Source organism: Budorcas taxicolor, chromosome 11, assembly GCF_023091745.1.
Source record: "Budorcas taxicolor isolate Tak-1 chromosome 11, Takin1.1, whole genome shotgun sequence".
NCBI classification, from domain to species: domain Eukaryota; kingdom Metazoa; phylum Chordata; class Mammalia; order Artiodactyla; family Bovidae; genus Budorcas; species Budorcas taxicolor.
The window spans coordinates 157,595,972-157,613,912 of record NC_068920.1 but is presented as its reverse complement, the minus strand read 5'-3'; the positions used below and the strand labels follow the sequence as shown (position 1 = coordinate 157,613,912).

The 17,941-nt window shown below is 54.9% G+C and overlaps 3 protein-coding genes across 7 annotated transcripts in view; 1 reads left to right on the top strand and 2 right to left on the bottom strand.

The window, feature by feature from the left end:
* The first annotated feature begins 56 nt into the window (after window positions 1-56).
* Window positions 57-2,892, top strand: PTRH1 (peptidyl-tRNA hydrolase 1 homolog). Of its 4 annotated transcripts, none has more exons than XM_052649713.1 (5): window positions 57-280; window positions 1,152-1,371; window positions 1,843-1,942; window positions 2,083-2,128; window positions 2,232-2,479. In XM_052649713.1, the coding sequence occupies exons 1-5, from the start codon at window positions 134-136 to the stop codon at window positions 2,412-2,414; spliced, it is 696 nt and encodes a 231-aa protein (XP_052505673.1). In that variant the 5' UTR covers window positions 57-133; the 3' UTR covers window positions 2,415-2,479. The 4 variants fall into 4 exon arrangements, with proteins under 4 accessions (XP_052505673.1, XP_052505671.1, XP_052505670.1 ...); XM_052649710.1 differs by lacking the exon at window positions 57-280 and adding an exon at window positions 682-777; XM_052649711.1 differs by lacking the exon at window positions 2,083-2,128 and having other exon boundaries at window positions 2,232-2,892.
* Window positions 2,861-8,719, bottom strand: CFAP157 (cilia and flagella associated protein 157). Its single transcript, XM_052649709.1, has 8 exons — window positions 8,556-8,719; window positions 6,247-6,518; window positions 5,429-5,582; window positions 4,740-5,007; window positions 4,217-4,347; window positions 3,889-4,039; window positions 3,354-3,523; window positions 2,861-3,188 (listed from the first exon to the last, which is right to left on the bottom strand). The coding sequence occupies exons 1-8, from the start codon at window positions 8,717-8,719 to the stop codon at window positions 2,861-2,863; spliced, it is 1,638 nt and encodes a 545-aa protein (XP_052505669.1).
* Window positions 8,720-14,571: 5,852 nt separating this feature from the next.
* STXBP1 (syntaxin binding protein 1) overlaps window positions 14,572-17,941 on the bottom strand; it is a 69,625-nt gene continuing 66,255 nt past the window's right edge. Inside the window, exon 19 of one of the 2 annotated variants that reach the window (XM_052649708.1) lies at window positions 14,572-16,326. In XM_052649708.1, coding sequence (XP_052505668.1) covers window positions 16,244-16,326 — 83 coding nt within the window. In that variant the 3' untranslated portion in view covers window positions 14,572-16,243. The remainder of the gene's footprint in view (window positions 16,327-17,941) is intronic. The other variant, XM_052649707.1, reaches the window with a different exon arrangement.

Below are 17,941 nucleotides of genomic sequence, written 5' to 3'. Positions count from 1 at the left end.
CCAGAATCCCGAGGAGTCCAATCCCTGAAATCCAGTTTCAAACCGAGACGGAAAGAGGCTGCGCGCTTAGTTGCTCAGTGGTGTCCGACTCTTTGCGACCCCATGGACTGTAGCCCGTCAGGCTCCTCTGTCCATGGGATTCTCCAGGCAAGAATACTGGAGTGGGTTGCCATGTCCTCCTCGCGGAGATCTTCCCGACCCAGGGATGGAATCCAGGTCTCCCACACTGCAGGCGAATTCCTTACCGTCTGAGCCACCAGAGAAGCCCAAGAATACTGGAGTGAGTAGCCTATCTCTTCTCCAGCGGATCTTCCCGACCCACAACGCTCTAAGAGTTGACACCTTGCAATGGCTTTAGCAAGTTTTTATTAGCTGGGGAAGGCAAGGAAAAGGCTTGCCGGCTTTCCGCAGCGAGGCAGGGTCCCAGGGGTGGGTCAAAACAAGGCACATTGCTTCCCAATCCAGTGGTCAAACAAGGGCTCCGCGAGCCCCACGACAAACCCCGCAGGAGACAGTGACGCGGCGCAGCGGAACGCGCGGGGATGCCGGGACTAGGCCACCGCCCCGCCACTTCCGCCCCTCAGAAGGGTGGCGGCCACGTGGCCCGCCCCGGATTGGGCGTTAGCGGCTAGGGGCTGGCTGACGTCAGGGGGCGGGGTCCGCGTCCTGAAAGGGGGCAGCATGGGGCTGCCTGGCCTCTCGCACGCCCGGCTGTGGCTGAGTCGAGCCATGAGCCGCTGCGTTTTGGAACCCCGGCCGGCGGGGAAGCGATGGCTGGTGAGTGGAGTGGGGGAAAGCCCCATAGGGACTCCCGGGCCTTAGCTCCAGTTCTGCCACAGTCTCCTGGGCAAAGTTCTCCCCCTTCCTTGTCTTGAGTTTTCTTATCTAAAAATGGGTCAGATGCTCCGATGGGCTCCAGACTTCCAGGAACTCCGCTCCTGCACTGGGGGGCCCTGCCCACCCACACCGGGGGGCGCTTCCACTTGGCCTTCTGGAGTCTTGGAGTTTCTTGGACTCCTCCTCGTGGCCCTAACCCACTCCGGCCGTTTTCCATTTACCTTCCTCTGCTTTGGGGCCCCTGGCGGGGGCGCTCTGTGAGATAGATTATGGGGAGAGTTGTCGGGCCTCAGTTTCCCTGATGTCCCCCGCAGGTGGCAGGCCTGGGAAACCCTGGACTGCCTGGCACGCGGCACAGCGTGGGCATGGCAGTGCTGGGGCAGCTGGCGCGGCGGCTGGGGGTGGCGGAGAGCTGGGCACGCGACCGGCGCTGTGCCGCGGACCTCGCCCTGGCCTCACTCGGAGATGCCCAGCTGGTCCTGCTCCAGCCACGGAGGCTCATGAACCTCAACGGGCACAGTGTGGCCCGGGCGGGTAAGTTGAGGGCCCCCCGTGTGTGCCGCCCAGGAGGGCGCAGGGGCCCGGAGGGGGCATTTCTGGACTGCAGCAAATAGGTTCACCTAGAGCTCCAGGTACCTGGTGAGCTCCAATTGCTGCCTGGCCTTGGGTGACTGAGAAATTGAGAACCTCAGTTTCTTTATATGTAGTGGTGGTTTAGTCGCTTGGTCATATCCATCTCTGCCACCCTATGGACTGTAGCCCCCCAGGCTCCTCTGTCCATGGGATTCTCCAGGCAGGAATACTGGAGTGGGTTGCCATGCCCTTCTCCAGGGCATTTTTCCCAACCCAGGGACTGAACCCGCGTCTCATGTTTCCTGCATTGGCAGGCGGGTTCTTTACCACCAAGTGGGGTTAATTGTGGCCCCTCCTCATGGGAGCCCAGAGTCAGGACAGCCTTCCTGGGCGGATCAGTAGTAACCGGGGCCACTGTTTCCCTGGGCCAAGCGGAGCTGTTTGGACTGACTGCTGAGGAAGTTTACCTGGTACACGATGAGCTGGACAAGCCGCTGGGGAAAGTGGCTCTGAAGTTGGGAGGAAGCGCCAGGTGAGGCCCTGAGCTGGTCAGGGTGGGATATGGAAGCTGACCTCCAAGTTGGGGTAGAGGTGCCGACCCCAGGCTCGGCAGTGGATGGGGTGAAGGGTGCTGACCCAAGGAAGCACTAACTGCCCCCCCATCCCTTGAAGGGGCCACAATGGAGTCCGTTCCTGTATGAGCTGCCTCAACTCCAGTGTGAGTCTGCCCCTCCATCCTGCACTGAGTTGGGTGGGCTGGCACAGGGCCCCCCCCACTCCTTCTTACCAGAGCTCCCTGGGCCCCTCTGGCTCCCCCACAGGCAATGCCACGACTGCGGGTGGGCATCGGGAGGCCGACCCACCGGGACGCAGTGCAGGCCTACGTGCTGGGCCGCTTCTCCCCTGCTGAGCAGGAGCTGCTGCCTCCAGTGCTGGAGCGTGCTGTGGACCTGCTCCTGGACCACATCCGCCAGCGGAGCCAGGGGTCTTCGTCGGGCCCCTGAGGCCATGGACTTGGCTGTTTGCTCAACTGTCATGCCTGCACCCATCCACCCATCCACAGAGGTGCCACGCCGGCCTGTGGAGTCTTTTATTATTTTTTTTAATATCACTCTTCTCTGGGCTGCCCCAGGCTGCCTGTGGACTAACGCGGGGACTGTGACCAGAACAGTCCTTCTCTAGGATAGGAGGTTGATCTTCTTTCCGTCTCCTACTTCGAAAGTAGGGAAACTTCAGGAAGACTAAGCTTTTTGAACCTTTTCTGAGGAGCAGAGGTGTGGATCTGTAAGAATAAAGGTGCCAGCTTAGAAGCTGAAGCCTCCGTGGGGGTGTTCCCACCCCTCCCCTGCCTGTGGAGGAGGGGCCCACAGGGTCCAGCAGGCTCCCCTCCCAGGGGATGTGTGGGTGCGTCTGGGTCCACTGAGGCCTTGACACACCTTTTCAGCCCATTTTACAGATGGGGAAGTGGAGGCTTTAGAGAGGTCCAGCCACATCCACAGAGCCACACAGCTGTGGTATGGAAGAGCTGTGATATGCACCCAAGCGTGGCCCTCATTCGGCTGTCCCTGGGGCCCCCTGGCACCCTCACCTCAGGGCTGCTGTATGCCTGTAAGTTGCCCATACGGGTGGTATGAGAGAGCAGCCTGAGGTCCTCAGGGTTGGGTGGGATGTGGATCCGTCGAGGTACCAGACCCAGGTCCCCAGGCCGGTAGGGTACGATGCCGGACAGCTGCTGCAGCAGAGACCCTGTCCTGAGTAGCTGGGTGCTGCTGCCCTGGCTGTGGGGAGGGGACTGGTGTCACCCCCTCCAAGTCTTAGACGAGGAAGCTGAGATTCAGAGCAGCTCCGGGGAGCCAGGCTTCTGGCCCCGGCTCAGCCGAGGACAGCCCTTGGACGAGTCCCGTAGCTGCTTCCTCTGGGGTCACGCGGGGTCATGCACTCACCCCTCCCTGGGCAGGCCACAGGGCTGGCTCTCCCGATGCAGGGCCTCGGCCATCTGGGGGCTCGAGACCACGGCTGAGCCGAGCATAAGCAGCAACTGCTGCAGCATCTCCTTGCGCTGCAGCTGGAACACGCCGTCGAAGTCTCTGTCCTCCTTGTTAGGCTGCATCTGCTGAGAAGGGGATGGGTGGGCCTACCAGGTCAGGCCCTTTGTGGCCCCAGCATCCATCACTGGGAAACTCCAACCCCAGTGCCTGTTAATCTCAGTATTCCCTGGCTGTGGTGGAATACCCATTCTCCAGATGGGAAGACTGATGACTTCCAGGGCCTCAGAGGCCTTTGTCCAGCTCTTTTGAGACCTCAAATGGCTCTTCAGCGTGGAGAATCAGAAAAAGACAGATCTTCCAGGAAACTCTCAGGGGAGAGAGGGGCCCTGGGCCTGGCTTGGCCATCTCTGGTAGTCTGCTTATCTCTCTAGTCCTTGATTCGCCCCCCCCCGCCCCCCATCACCACCACTTTCACCCACTTCCAGTTCACCTGCACGATGTCCTGTAGGAAGGAGGTGGCCTGGGCCAGGGCCGTCTCCAGGCTTGCCCGGACCTTCTGCTCTTTGTTCAGTTGCTGCTGGAGCCGCTGCCCCTCGGCCTGCTGCCGCTCCAGCTGCAGGTTCAGCTGGTCTCTTTCGTTCCTGTGCCCAGGGCAGGACAGGTCAGCCTCCTCCCTGTCCTAGGACAAGGGGCCCTGCCTTTTCTCTCCAGCCAGCCCCGGGCCTCAGCTTGTGTGACAGACAAAGCCTCCAGGCCCCTGTACAAAGAGGGAGTCGCTGGCCCATGACCACTGAGGGGAGGTTCCCGTGGCTCTGCACCTCAGTGCCTGATTGTCCTGCTGCTGCTTCAGGAGGTCCTGCTCCAGCTGGCCCAGCAGGACGCGCAGCCTCTCGGCCTCGGCCTTGCCCTGCTGCAGCTCGTGGCACTTCTCCGTCAGCATGAGGATGACCTGCAGTGTGGGCATGTGGCCATGCTCTGGGCCTCACCGGAGGCCCTCAGCCAGCCCTGCATCCCCCAGAGAGGCCAGCTGGGGCCCTGGGAGCCCGGCACCCGCTGGACTCACCTCAGGGCTGCTGCGCACCTGTTAAGTCACCCATGTGGGTGGGGGCCCCGGGGATGGGTTCCCTTTCAACCAGTGATGGGGGCTCCAAGTCAAATACAAACCAGCGATGGGGGCCAGAGCCCTCCCAAGGAGGGCCCCATCGCCTCACAGCTGCCTCCCCCATGCCCTGACCCCAGGTCCACCCTTGCAGGGGCCGTATTTGCCCCGAGTACAGGGCCCTAGGTTTCCTTCCTGCTCTCCGTGCCAAACCTCCTGGGGTGAGGGCCGGGAGTGCACACCTTCTGGTGTCCCCGGTTTTTCCTGGCCATGAGCTTCTGGGAGTTCTCCAGCAGCTCCAGCTGTTTGCACAGGTTGTCCTGGTGGCCCCGGAGCTGCTCGTTCTCCGCCAGCAGCTGCGTGCCCTGTCGTGTAGTCTTGGCCAGCTGCAGGGTCACTGCGTTGTTCTCTGTGATGGCCCTCTTGGTTGTGTCCCACATCTGGCTCGTGGCCACCTTGCGGAACTCCGTGGCCACCATGTTCACACGCTGGATGATCTCCTTTCTCAGTCTAGGCAGGATGGGTGGGGGTGAGGCGGGGTTTGGGCAGAAGGGGGGTCCCCAGAGCACCTAGACCTCTCTGCCCTGTCCCCCACAGGAGGGGCCAGGGCCACCAGCAGGAGCTCTTTATTATAGACTCTTTGTACTATTTTGAACCGTGTCCATGTGTAATGAACCATTAAATATAATTTAAGTCACAAAAAGTGGCACAAGGAAGTCCAGGGATTCTCCAATGCCTGTGTGAGAACTGGGAACCTATTTCTTTTCTCTCCACAAATCAGCCACAGTTTTGAGGAACAGCAAGCCAGGGCATCAGGGAGCTAGCATGGTTACCCCCTGCCCAGATAGAAGGCAAAGCTGTCGGAGGCCTGAAGACCTGGCTGTACTTGGCCTCAGTGAGAGGGTCCCGTGCCCGGCAGCAGCCGGCCCACCTGTCCTTGTCCAGCACCGACTTCTTCTCCAGGTTGTGCACGTAGTCCTTGTGTTCGTTCTCCTGCTTCCGCAGCTGCTCCTCCAGCGACATGAACTTTTGGGTGAGCTCCTCTTTCTGCAGCCGGAACTCCTCCAGGGCTGCCAGCTTTCCCCCTGCCCCGCCACAGGGCACGGGCCTGGTGACGGGCCGCCTTGGGAGGGCAGGGTCCCGGGGGTGGGGGCAGCAGGGCTTTGTGTGATGAGGCCCCCCACCCTTCCCCATCCACTAGGGCCAGTCCCCCGTCCCCACACATAATCCTGCCCGCCTTTATGGTTCAGTCTGGAATGCCCTTCCTCTCCTCCCCAAGTCTTACTAAGCCTGGTTCAGGCTCCACCTCCTCCAGGAAGTTGTCCTTGACACTCTCTACTCTCATGAAGGTGACAGTGACGACAGCCTCTGACTCCAGACACCTTCTCTGGATCAGGTACTCCTGCTGTCAACTGAAAGGCACAGCCCCCCTTGCCAGCTGCGTGACCTTGGGCAAGACACTCCACCTTCTTCAAGTGCTTCCTCACCTCCCCAGTGGCAGGTGGTGATGGTGTTTCCTGCCTCAGGATTGCTGGGACCGTTACCATGGAAGATAGTGTGGGAAGCTGCATGTAGCTGTTGTTGCTCAAGGAATATGTATCATCCCCATTTCCCGGGTGGGAAAACAGGGTCAGAGAGAACGGCTGGCCCAAGGTCACAAAGACAGTGGGAGAGCCCAGAGAGACAGAGCCTTGGGTTCCCCACCCGCTGTGGTGTGTGCCCGTAGGCTCACCGGCCAGTGCCCCTCACCAAGAATGATGTTCTCGGTGGTGAGCTGGTCCTTGGTCTCCTGGAATTCGTGGCGCACCTGGGCTAGCTGTGCCTCAAAGGCATCCTTCTCTATCTCCTTGGCCAGCTGCAGGCTCTGGAGCTGCTCATTGAGGTCGGTGATCTCATCTACCCGCTGGTTGAGCGTGCGCTTGAGGAAGGCCACGATCTCCTTCTTGTTGTTGGCCAGCTGCTCAAACTCCTGGCGAAACAGCTTCTCCTGCATAGCCAACTCATCCCACTTCCGCTGGTACCTGAGGTAAATGTGGGGCAGAGGTCCAGGGGACCTCCAGGCAGTCAGGCTGCTCCCGGGACCTTCCCATAGTGGGGCATTGGAGGTTCCAGCCTCATCTCCCCTGGTCAGTGCTTGTGACCGCAGCTGTTGCCTGTGCTCAGCGCCTTACTTGCATAACATCACTAGGGTGTAAGCTCTGTGAGGGTGGAGCCTTTGTTAATGTTCACAGTTGTGTCCCCAACACCTAGCGCCTGCTATGTAGTAGGTACTCAGTGTGTTTGTTGAATCCACAACAACCAAGGAAGTAGGGACTATGATGATTATACCCATTTTACAGGTGAAGAAACTGAGGCGCAGAGGGATGAAGCATCTCTGAGTTAGTAAATGGCAAAACCAGAACTTGAACCCAAGTCCGTCTGATACCCTAAAGTTAAGGGTCTTAAGCATAATGCTTGCTGCCAGCTCTGTGCCCTGCTCAATACTTTCACACTTCATAACCCCAAACTTCTGCACCTGTGATCTTCCCTTCACTGAGTGAACCCCTGTGTTGCCACCTCTGTGGAGCCTTCCTGGCCCTGAGGCAGCATTTGTGGTCCTCTCTTTGGGGCCCTCCTGTAGACTGACCCTTGTCCCACTGGGAAGTCAAGACCTAACTCCTCGCATCTCTGTATTTTGAGGGGCCTGGCAGAGGAAGTTGGCAAATAATAAGTGCCCAGTAACCATCTCTCGAATGCATTTTTCCCAAATACATTCCATCTGGTGTTTCCAGCTTGAGGGAAGCATGTGAATTTTTAAGAGTTGTTGTGTAAGCAATTTTCTAGTTTCCAATGGAATAATGGGTAGAAGCTATTTGGAAAGATGTTTAACTTCACGACTAACTCAACCAACATCTTCTGAATGGAAGCACGGTGCAGGGTGCAAAGCTGGATGACCCGATCTGTGGAGCAAGGAGGCGGACTGGCTTAGGGAAGTCAGGGCCTAGGGCTGGCCCAGAGCCTCTTCCTTGGGGTGCCTTCCTCTCTCCCTGAGCCTCAGTCTCTCCACCACTTGTTGTGGGGATGATTGGAGGGCCTCTCTCGTGGGACCGCTTTAGGGGCACAATGAGCACCAGTCCAGGAAGGTCTCAACATCAGCTGTGAGTATTTGTAGCAACATGTGAGGAGACTTGTCTGATAGTGTTAGTTGCTCATTCGTGCCTGACTCTTTGCAACCCCATGGACTATAGCCTGCCAGGCTTCTCTGTCTATGGGATTCTCCAGGCAAGAATACTGGAGTGGGTTTCCATTCCCTTCTCCAGGGGATCTTCCTGACCCAAGGATCGAACCTGGGTCTCCTCCTGCACTGCAGGCGGATTCTTTACCATCTGAGCCACCACCAAAGGGGTGTGTCTTTTGAGGGTCACCCTGAGACTGGGCTAGTGCATCATAACTGAGAGGAAACTAGTGCAAGAATAAGAAAAGTGGGCAAGTGCATGTCTCAGGAGAGTTAGAGAACCCCCCCCCTCCACACACCACCACCCACCTCGCACAGCTCTCCTCGTTTACATTTGGGAAAACAGCGCTGGCGTGGACAAGTGGGCTTGGCAACTAGAAGAGCCAGTGGGGCCCATAGCTCAGGTGATCACGGCACAGGCATTGTGGGGGTAGTGGGGGGCAGGTGGGAGGAGGGGCATGTGGTCACCCGCCTGCCAGGGGACTGCCATCTCCAATTCGTCCCTCCAATTGAACTCTGCCCTCTTAAGTAAAACGCCTGGTTCCAGGGGTCAACTGTGAGGCAGGAGGGACGTAGTCCTTCCCTGGGGAGGGATTAGGCTCTTAACTAGGCACTGGGCCCCTGGAAACTCTGGGAGCTAAGATGGGGCCAAGAAATCCATTTTTCTTCAAAATCATGAAGCCTCCCAATGTTATCTTTGAGGAAACTGAGGCAGGGATGGGGGGGTGGGTCTGAACATCCCCTGGGAGGCCAGAACACAGGGGTCCCCACCGACTGAACCTGCACAGTGGCCAGCTGTGAGTCACTCCCTGACCTGGCAGGACCACCCTCCCCGCCCACCCACCTGGCCAGCCTGTCCTCCAGGTTGCGGATCTGGGCATGGTAGAACTCTCGGATCTCCTCGCTTATAGGCATTTCCATGGGCTTGTTGGCCAGGTTGGGATCCTTCTTGCTACCTTTCTTCTTCTTGAGCTCGGGCTCTTTGGCCCCCTTCTTTTTAGGAGCCATGGCTGGCGGCAACCACTACTCCAGGGCCTCTTTAAGAGGCCAGGTGGTTGCTAAGGAAGTTCCTCACATACATAGCAACAAGCTTAAGCTGTGAAGCCAGGCTTAAAGGGACCTTCCCTCTTCCTGGCGAGGATGGGCTTCAGGGACCAGCCTCCTGCTCCAAGGCCAACAGCGCCACAGAGGCCATAGGCCTGGGTGTCTTAGACCATGGCGTCTCAGAGACCAGGACGCCAGGCTCACTGGGCACTCTTTCGGGCTCTGAGAGACCCTTCCTTCCCTCAAGAGGAAATTGGTGACATGGGAATATTACAGTGGGTCAGAGCCCTAGAGGGGCTTCCCTTGTGGCTCAGATGGTAAAGAATCCGCCTGCAATGCAGGAGACCTGGGTTCAACCCCTGGGCTGGGAAGATCCCCTGGAGAAGGAAACGGCAACCCACTCCAGTATTCTTGCCTGAGAATTCCATGGACAGAGAAGCCTGGAGGGCTACAGTCCGTGGGGTTGCCAAGAGTCAGACACGACTTAGCGAGTGAACCAGACCACAAAGTCCAGCAGCCCCTCTGGCAGCCCTCCGGAGGGGAGTGGGTGCAGTACATACAGCCTAGCAGACTGCAGTGTTAGCCCAGGTCAGTGGCCTGTGGACTCACAGCACTGCCATCTCTAGGAGGCTCTGGAGGGAGGAAGCCCAGCCCCAAGGGAGACAAGGAAGCCAGCTTTCTTTATAGTCCAACTCTCACATCCATACACGACTACTGAAAAAAGCATAGCCTGGACTATGGTTTCTGTTTCATAAATAAGTTAATTTGTACCTCCAGACACTTTAAATGATTGTTTCTTTCTTAAGAAAACATCTTTACCAATTGTTGTTTTGCCGGAGGGAGGTTCCATTGTGTTCCTTTCCTGTGCCATTCCAGACTCCCACCCAGGCTATCTTATTCAGCTAATAGATATTTACTGAGCACCTACTAAAGAGATCAAACCAGTCCATCCTAAAGGAAATCAGTCCTGAATATTCATTGGAAGGACTGATGCTGAAGCTGAAGCTTCAGCACTTTGGCCACCTGATGCGAAGAACTAACTCACTAGAAAAGACCCTGATGCTGGGAAAGATTGAAGGCGGGAGGAGAAGGGGACGATAGAGGATGAGATGGTTGGATGGCATCACCGACTAGATGGACATGAGTTTGAGTAAACTCCGGGAGTTGCTGATGGACAGGGAAGCCTGGCAGGCTGCAGTCCATGGGGTCGCAAAGAGTTGGACATGACTGAGCGACTGAACTGAACCGAAGTTCACTGAAGAAAAACTAAACTGAACTGAACTGAACAAAACAGAAATAGAGTCACAGATGTAGGCGAAGGGCAGGGGGATGAATTCCCTGGGATGCATTCGGAGATTGGGATTAATATACACTCACTCTCCAGGCAAGAATACTGGAGTGGGTTGCCACGCCCTCCTCCAACCCAGAGATCTTTCCAACCCAGGGATCGAACTCACATCTCTTATGCCTCCTGCATTGGCAGGCATGTTCTTTACAACTATCGCCACTTGGGAAGCCCCATATATGATAGATAACTAACAAGGACCTACTGCATGGCACAAGGAACTCTACTCAATACTCTGAAATAATTTATATTAGAAAAGAATCTAAAAAAGAATGACAGAAGTGTATGCAAAACTGATTCCCTCTGCTGTACACTTCAAACTGCTAACAGCAACACTAAATCAACTATACTCCACTAAAAATAATAAAGTAGAAATTGTTCTAAGGCATGCAGTAAATGCAGAAACATTTAAGAAAAATCTATAGACTCTCTGCAAGTATGAGTCTAGTATTTGAGCAACGATGCATTTCCTTCTCAGCTGTGATATATATCATTACATATTATATGTATACACATACACACACACATGCATATTTGCATTTTGCCTGAGGCCAAGGTGCAAACACAGACGCCACAAGATGACGCCGTGTTTGACATCATCACAGAGGAGGGGTTGTGCCAGAGACAGGAGTCCGGCTCCTCCTTGCCTGAAGCACTTACTGAGACTGATTCTCTTGACCCAAATGTGGCTGAACAGTGAGTAGACATCACCTCCATTTCCTGAGTTATCATTAAGTGCCTGGTATTGCACCTTCTTTCTTTAAAAAAAAAAAAAACTTACTTATTTGGGTTCATGGGGTCTTTGTTGCAGCACACAGATCTTTTCACTGTGGCATGTGAACTCTTAGTTGCGTGTGAAATCTAGTTCCCTGACCAGGGATTGAAGCCAGGCCCCCTGTATGGGAGCTTGAGTCTTAGCCACTGGACCACCAGGGAAGCCCCTGGCCTTGTGCTTTCTCATCAAAGGATTAGGAAAGCTTGGAAGCAGGATCGAAGCCTGTCTTTGATTAAGGGAAGGTGCCTGAGAACAGTGCTCAGGGCAGGCAGTTCTTGAATGACACCAAGTGCTCGGGGAGTGGTCAGTGTTGAGCCTTGTCAAGTTTCTGGGCGTATCTGTCAGCAGTCCTCCTGATTTCAGCAACTCTATGAAGCTTTCCTTGCCTTGGGCAACTATATTAACCCACTTAGGCTGCCATAACAGAATGCCATACACCAGATGACTTCAACAACAGAAATCTAATTTGTCAAGTTCTGTCTGGAAGTCGAAGGCCAAGGTGTCGGCAGGCTTAGTTTTCTGAGGCCGCCCCTTGGCTTGCAGACAGCTGCTCTCTTCCTGTCTCTGCATGTGGTTGGCCGACCTTGGGCATGCGCACCCTTGTCTCTCTGTGTCCTAATCTTCTTCTCTTATAAGGGTACCAGTCAGGTTGGATTATGGCCCACCTTATTGGCCTCATTTTAACTAACTTGTTTAATGGTTTTGGGCTTCTCTGGTGGCTCAGATGGTGAAGAATCCGCCTGCAGTGTGGGAGACCTGGGTTCTACCCCTGGGTTGGGAAGATCCCTTGGAGGAGGAAATGGCAACCCACTCCAGTATTCTTGCCTGGAGGAGCCCATGGGGTCACAGAGAGTCAGACACGACTGAGCAACTTTTCACTTTCACTTCACTGGATTTCTGGCACAGGTCTCCTAAAACCCTTGGAATTTCCTGAGAGGCATATCTTCTGCTCTTCATAACAAGCCCCTTCCCACATACCCGAGTTTTTGCTGCAGAGGTTAAGAGGGGAGGGGCAAGAGCTTCAGGGTGAGGGCTGCTCATCAGAAACACCGAGTAGAGGATTAGAAGGTTAGAACTTCCTGCACCTCCCACCCCCAACCCTTAACCTGTGGAGAGGGCAGAGGGGCTGCAGACTAAGTTTCAGTTACTAGAGGCCGATGATTTAATCAACTCTATGTAACGACACCTGCATAAAACCTTCTAAATAACAGAGTTTGGGGGGAACTTCTGGGTTAGTGGGCAAAGGGAAGTGCTGGGAGGGTGGTGTGCCTGGAAAGGGCATGGAAGTTCTGGGCTAACCACCCCACCCCACCCCCGCCAAGTCCATACCTTGCCCTGTACGTCCCTTCCATTTGGCTGTTCTCTGGGGGTATCCTTTGTAATAAACCAGTCACAGCCAAGAAAGAGCTTTCCTTCATTCTGTAAGTTGTTCTAATGAACTACTGAACCCAAGGAGGAGGTTGTGAGACCCCTCGAATTGTAATCAGCTGGGCAGGGTAGCGTGGGCACCCCTTTGATGTCTGAAGTGGGGGCAGTTCTGCGGGACTGAGCCCCTGATCCGTGGGACCTGCACTCCCTGAATAATTAGTGTCAGAACTGACGAAACTGTCAGACACCTAGTTGGAGCCAGAGACTTGGAGAAATGGTGTGAAAAGTGATACGTATTTGTAGATACGTCTGTCTACAATGTGGGAGACCTGGGAGACCAGGAAAAAAAAAAGCTCACTCCCCTCACCAGTTCTGTGTAATGCAAGTACCTGCGTGTGCTCCTCTGGGCAGGCATGGCCAGGAAGATGGGGGCTCCCTCTTCTCTCAGCTCCTAGTCTGGGGCTCATTTCTCCCTGGAAGGGGCAGACAGCCAACCTATCTCACCTTCCCCCTCCCCCATGTTGCAGGATGTCTGTTGCCTATAGGTAGGGCAGAGGGCATCCCCATACCAGCCCAGAGGGTAGAAGTCCCACTCCAGGTGTGGCAGGTTAGGAATACCTGTACCCTGATGGCTCTCACCTCAGCCAGCTCCTAGGATGGAGGTGCCACACCGGGAGGGGCAAGCTGAGAAGAGCAGGGACTGCTACGCCGGAGCCCACTTGTACAGGTGTCACTCCAGGAAAAGTAGGTCTGTCCCTAGTCTGGGTGCAGTAGCACATGGCTTCTGCTCTGGGGAAAGGCAGTCTGTAAGGACAGGGTGCTCCAAAGCTCTGCCCGAGGGAGCTGATTTTATTTGGATCAGAGCTTTGAAAACTCCTTGTCTAAAGGCGTTATCAAAACCAACGGAGATCTTGGTGGAGAGGGGTTAAGAGAAGGCTGGTAGCCCTGTGATGCAGTCTGGTTTGCTTTTAAAAAAATGTTTATTTATCTGGCCATGGGAGGTCCTAGTGCAGCACACAGGATCCTTGGTCTTAATTTCAGGATGTGAGTTCTTCAGTTGCGGCATGCGAACTCTTTAGATGGGGCATGTGGGGTCTAGTTCCGTGACCAAAGATTGACCCTCGGGCCCCTGCATTGGGAGCTTCGAGTTTTAGCCACTGGACCACCAGGGAAGTCCCCAGCACCTGGTTTTTACAGGGTTCTGGTGGCTCAGACAGTGAAGCGTCTGTCTACAATGTGGGAGACCTGGGTTCAATCCCTGGGTGAGGAAGATCCCCTGGAGAAGGAAATGGCAATCCACTCCAGTACTATTGCCTGGAAAATCCCATGGACAGAGGAGCCTGGTAGGCTACAGTCCATGGGGTCGCAGAGTTGGACACAACTGAACGACTTCACTTTCCTTTCCTTTCACTTTAGCAGCATTATCTTTGGTGCCACTTTTTCCTCCAAGGAGTGTAATTCTGCTGTCTGTTGTTTGGGTTTCTCCGCCACCTTTAGGGATGGACTTAATTGGTTTAATTCTAAAATGTATTCTTTTGTGATTGGTATTGGGGGAATTCGCTTGGCTTATGGATGAGGTCACCATGCTTCATTTGAAATTGAAATATTTCCAGTGTCACCATGAGCCTAACGTAAGGGTCCCCCTCTTCACGCTGGGCCAAACTCATCACAGTCTCCCCAAGTCACCAACAGGCTTCATGCCTTCCAGATCTGAAAGTTCACTGGAAGGCTTGGTGGTGTGGCAGCAGGAAGAGGAGAACGCTAAGACTGATACAGTGACCTCATCACATGCCCTGAACGCACCGGCACCACAGGCTCACGGAGGGCGCCACCTGCCAAGACGCAGCCTGCCGTCTCTGAGGCTGAGAGACAACTTACATACAGAGACCCAGGACGAGGGAAGAACTGCCCGCTCTCAGGCAGTGTGGTGCACACTCCGTGGATTGTCTGCAGACTCCAGACGGCTCTAGATCCTAGTGTAAGTCGCAGTGACCTGGATCCAGAAGGCTCCAAGCCACGTCAGGGGGCAGCTGGGCTCCTCCCCACTGGACCATCGATGAAGCCTTTCTCCTCCTGCTCCCCAGAGAGAAACCGGGCGGCAAGTCACCCTGGACACCATGAATGGGCGCTGATTTATTTCTTTATTCGACTTGAGTGCTTTAGTACAGAACGGTACAGAGATGATACACGTTTGTGCTTCAATACTTTCAAACACTGAGATTCTGATAATTTCAAGGTAAACAAGTTTCAAGACAGACTAGCTTTTTTTTAAAATATCCTTTTGATAAATTATTTTTTATATAAATAACAGAGAAAGGAAAACCAACGTGTTGAACAAACAAGGTCCTGAAGCATGAGCGTCGTTTGGTCAAGGGCAGGGGACAAAACAAGCAGTTTTAACAGGAAGAAACCAAGGCAGGTCCTTACAGTCTGTCCTAAGGAAATAAGATCTCGTAAGGAAGGGGGGGCAGGGAGACAGACCTGAAAACTAATCTGAGTGCAAAGGGGGAAGATCTCAAAGCCTTGAGAAGAGAACGCCACGATGCATCTAACGGGGCGGGCGGAGGATATATTCTGAAAGGGAAGAGGGGGTGGCGGAGGACGAGCACACACACGTTTGCAACGACGATGCCGCAAGACAGTAATATACACACACGGGCTGGGGCGGTTCAAGGGCGTGGGGGTGGGTGCGGGACATTTTTTGTGACTTCCACTGTCGTTATAGTTCACAGCAGCAGCAGAACAGAGTGCGCTCCCTTCCGGAGAACGAGCCGCTGAGTCCTGAGGATGAGGAGACATCCTTCCTGCGTTGGCCTCTTTGATTTCTGCATCAACAGCTAAGTTTTATACAGCTACGTCTTTATACAGAGAGTAAAATGACTGTTTTCTTCTTACAAGCATGACGACATGTGACCCCACACTACACAAAATAAAGTATTAGGGAGTATCTTAAACAGAGGATGATTTGGGGTGGGACTGGGGTCTGTGTAAACCCAGCAGGCTACTCTTCGTGTAGTTTGAAGCCTCAGGGGCGCGGACAGGAAAGGGACCTCTGAACCAGGAGCCTGCGGGACCCTCCCAGTCCTAGTCCGTTGCTGAGCCATAAGCTCTATCCAGGCTGACCTCACTGAGAAAGAGGAGCTCTGGTGGTGTTGGCGGGTGGTGCCTGGGGGAAGATGGGGTCTGAAGGACCAGGTCTAACTGGAGACCCAGGTCCCCAGTGGAAGCCTGCTCCTCTCTCATGCAGGCATGGTGATAGACTGCAGACAGGACCACAGCGCTGTGGCCGTGGCCAGGGAGGGCGCTGACAGGGCACCCAGCCCGACTTCCCGTGGCCCAACCCCCAGCCCCTACCCTCAACACCGGGGGATGGGGGGAGCGAGCCCCTTGGGGAGAGAGAGCAGAGGTCGGCACCAGGGCAATCCTCTCGAGATGTCACCTGAGCTTCACTTCCAAGCTCATGTGAATGAGAGCCGGCACCAAGGGGGAGGAACTGGAGTGAAGGGAAGAGACACCCTCAGTTTGACATACTCCAAGAATGGAAAGCTCAGTGATTCCCAACACGAATAGGAGCGACCCCAAACGGGGTCTTAAAAACACCCAAACGTCTACCTTTCCATACGCAAGCAAATGTGCACACGTCACGCTGGGCTATGTACAAGGTCTTAAATCATGACTAATGGGGAGGAAGTGTCCATTCACCCTAAACGGTTCCAGGAACCCGGTGGCAGCATGGCCCACACCCCAAACGTCTCCTCCAGGATACACATAGAAGGGACTCTTTAAAAAAAATAAAATAAAAAAACAATGCATTCTTTTGTTTCAGACAAGAAGAGGGCATCACCAAACACGAGAACGCAGTGGCGACAGTGCCGGCCGGGCGTGCAGAGCTGGGGGAGGCGATGGAGGGAGGAGGGGGTCAGCGAAGGGACCGAGGCGGTCGGGGCTGCGAGCACTTCGGGGAAAGGGTTCGTTTTTGTTTGGAGGGGCGGCTTATTTTTTAACTGCTTATTTCTTCATCTGTTTTATTCAGTTTCTTCAGCGTGTCCAGCAGTTTCTGTGGGGTGAGAATGTGCGTGGATCCTGGGGAGGCAGAAAAGACCTGTGAGCTTGCCGCCTCTGGTTTCAAACACTTTTCCCCTCCCCTGCCCTCGTCCATTCCCACAGCGGCAGCCGCCCCTTCCCCTCCCCTGGCCTTGGTCGAGTGGACAGAGAGGGGGGTGGGGGCTGGGGTTTGGGGCCATGTCACAACTGGCCCAGGAGACATTTGGGGGCCATGGGTGAACAAAACACCTCTTCTGGCTCGGGCAGGGTCCCCCGGGCTGTACAGATGAAGGCGCTGTCTCTCCATCCGGGCTCAGTGCTGTCTGCCAGGGGACAGGGCAGCCATCCTTCTAATTCTCTCCTGAACAAGGTGAAGCCAGGGAGAGAAGTGCCGAACCACATGGTGGGGGAGAGGAGGCTGAATGGGGCAGGGGTTCGCAGGGGGGCTGTGTGTGGAAAGAGAGGTCCAGGTCGGGAGGAAGGGGGTGGACAGAGCACCCAGGGGAAACCACTGCGCTCTGGGAGCCAGCTGGCTGGGGCTTCGCGGTGGGAGGGACCTCAGGTGTGAAAGGGGGAGGGCCGGGGAACCTGAGGCCTTACCTTGCAGAGACCCGCACATTGTAAGAGGTTAGAAATGCTTGCAAAAACTTAAGCTAATGGAATTAGATATAATTCTACTGCAAAAATAAAAATAAAAATAAATGAAGTCCTTTTTCGTACAGAGAGAGATCTAATAAGTGCAGTAAAAAAAGATGCATGGATCGTGTGGTTTGGACATGGACTTACTCAAAAAAGCAACAGAAGTGACTGGTGTGTGAGCATGAGGCCTGCACGCATGCAGCAGAAGGCTTCAAAGAAAGAGATCCTGGTGGGAGAGAACTGAACAAAAGAGACCCATCCTTGAAAATGTGCCTCCCTGGAGACGCGGGCAAGGGCGCAGGCCTTCCTGGGAAGAGGGGCCCAGAAACCACAAGAGGCCAGATTTCCACCCTGAGGGTGGGCAGAAAAAGGCTTGGGCAGGCTCCTTGGGAGTGATTCCAAATAGCAAGGTCCGTACACCTTTGACCGCTACTTGCGCAGCTGACCCCTGATGGCTGGCACTGCAGACCAGGAGAACACTGGAGAAGCCATCTCTGGTGTGAGAGGCTTCTCTGCAGCTCAAGCCCCAGCCACTGCTCTGAGTGAGGAACCAGTCCCTCCCTGGCTGCTTCCCCGAGGGGCCAAGCGTGATGTCCCGAGAGAGTGTGCAGCCTGTGCCAGCCCTGTGCCCAAAGCTGACTCTTTCTGCAGACTCAAGGCTCCTTTGGCAGAGGCGACACCAGTTTCAGCAGGGTATCCCCGTCTCCCTCAAAGACACTCATTTTTGTGACCTTATGAATCTTCCTGCTAGTCCTAAAGGTCAAAGGCTGCTCCCCCAATGAGGAAACAGGAATAAATGTTACTAAATTCTGACCAGGTCCACTGGCAGAATGAAAGTGTCCAAGTCTCAGCTCGATGCAGTGTAGGTGTCTACAGCTGAGAGATGGCTGCTGGGAACTCTGGGCTGGGATTACCTTGGGGGCTTCCTAGGCTATGCACATGCCAGAAAAACCATCCTTAATGTCCTCCCCCACAGCCATCTGCTGGATTCCAGGAAACAAGAGGAAAGACTTGA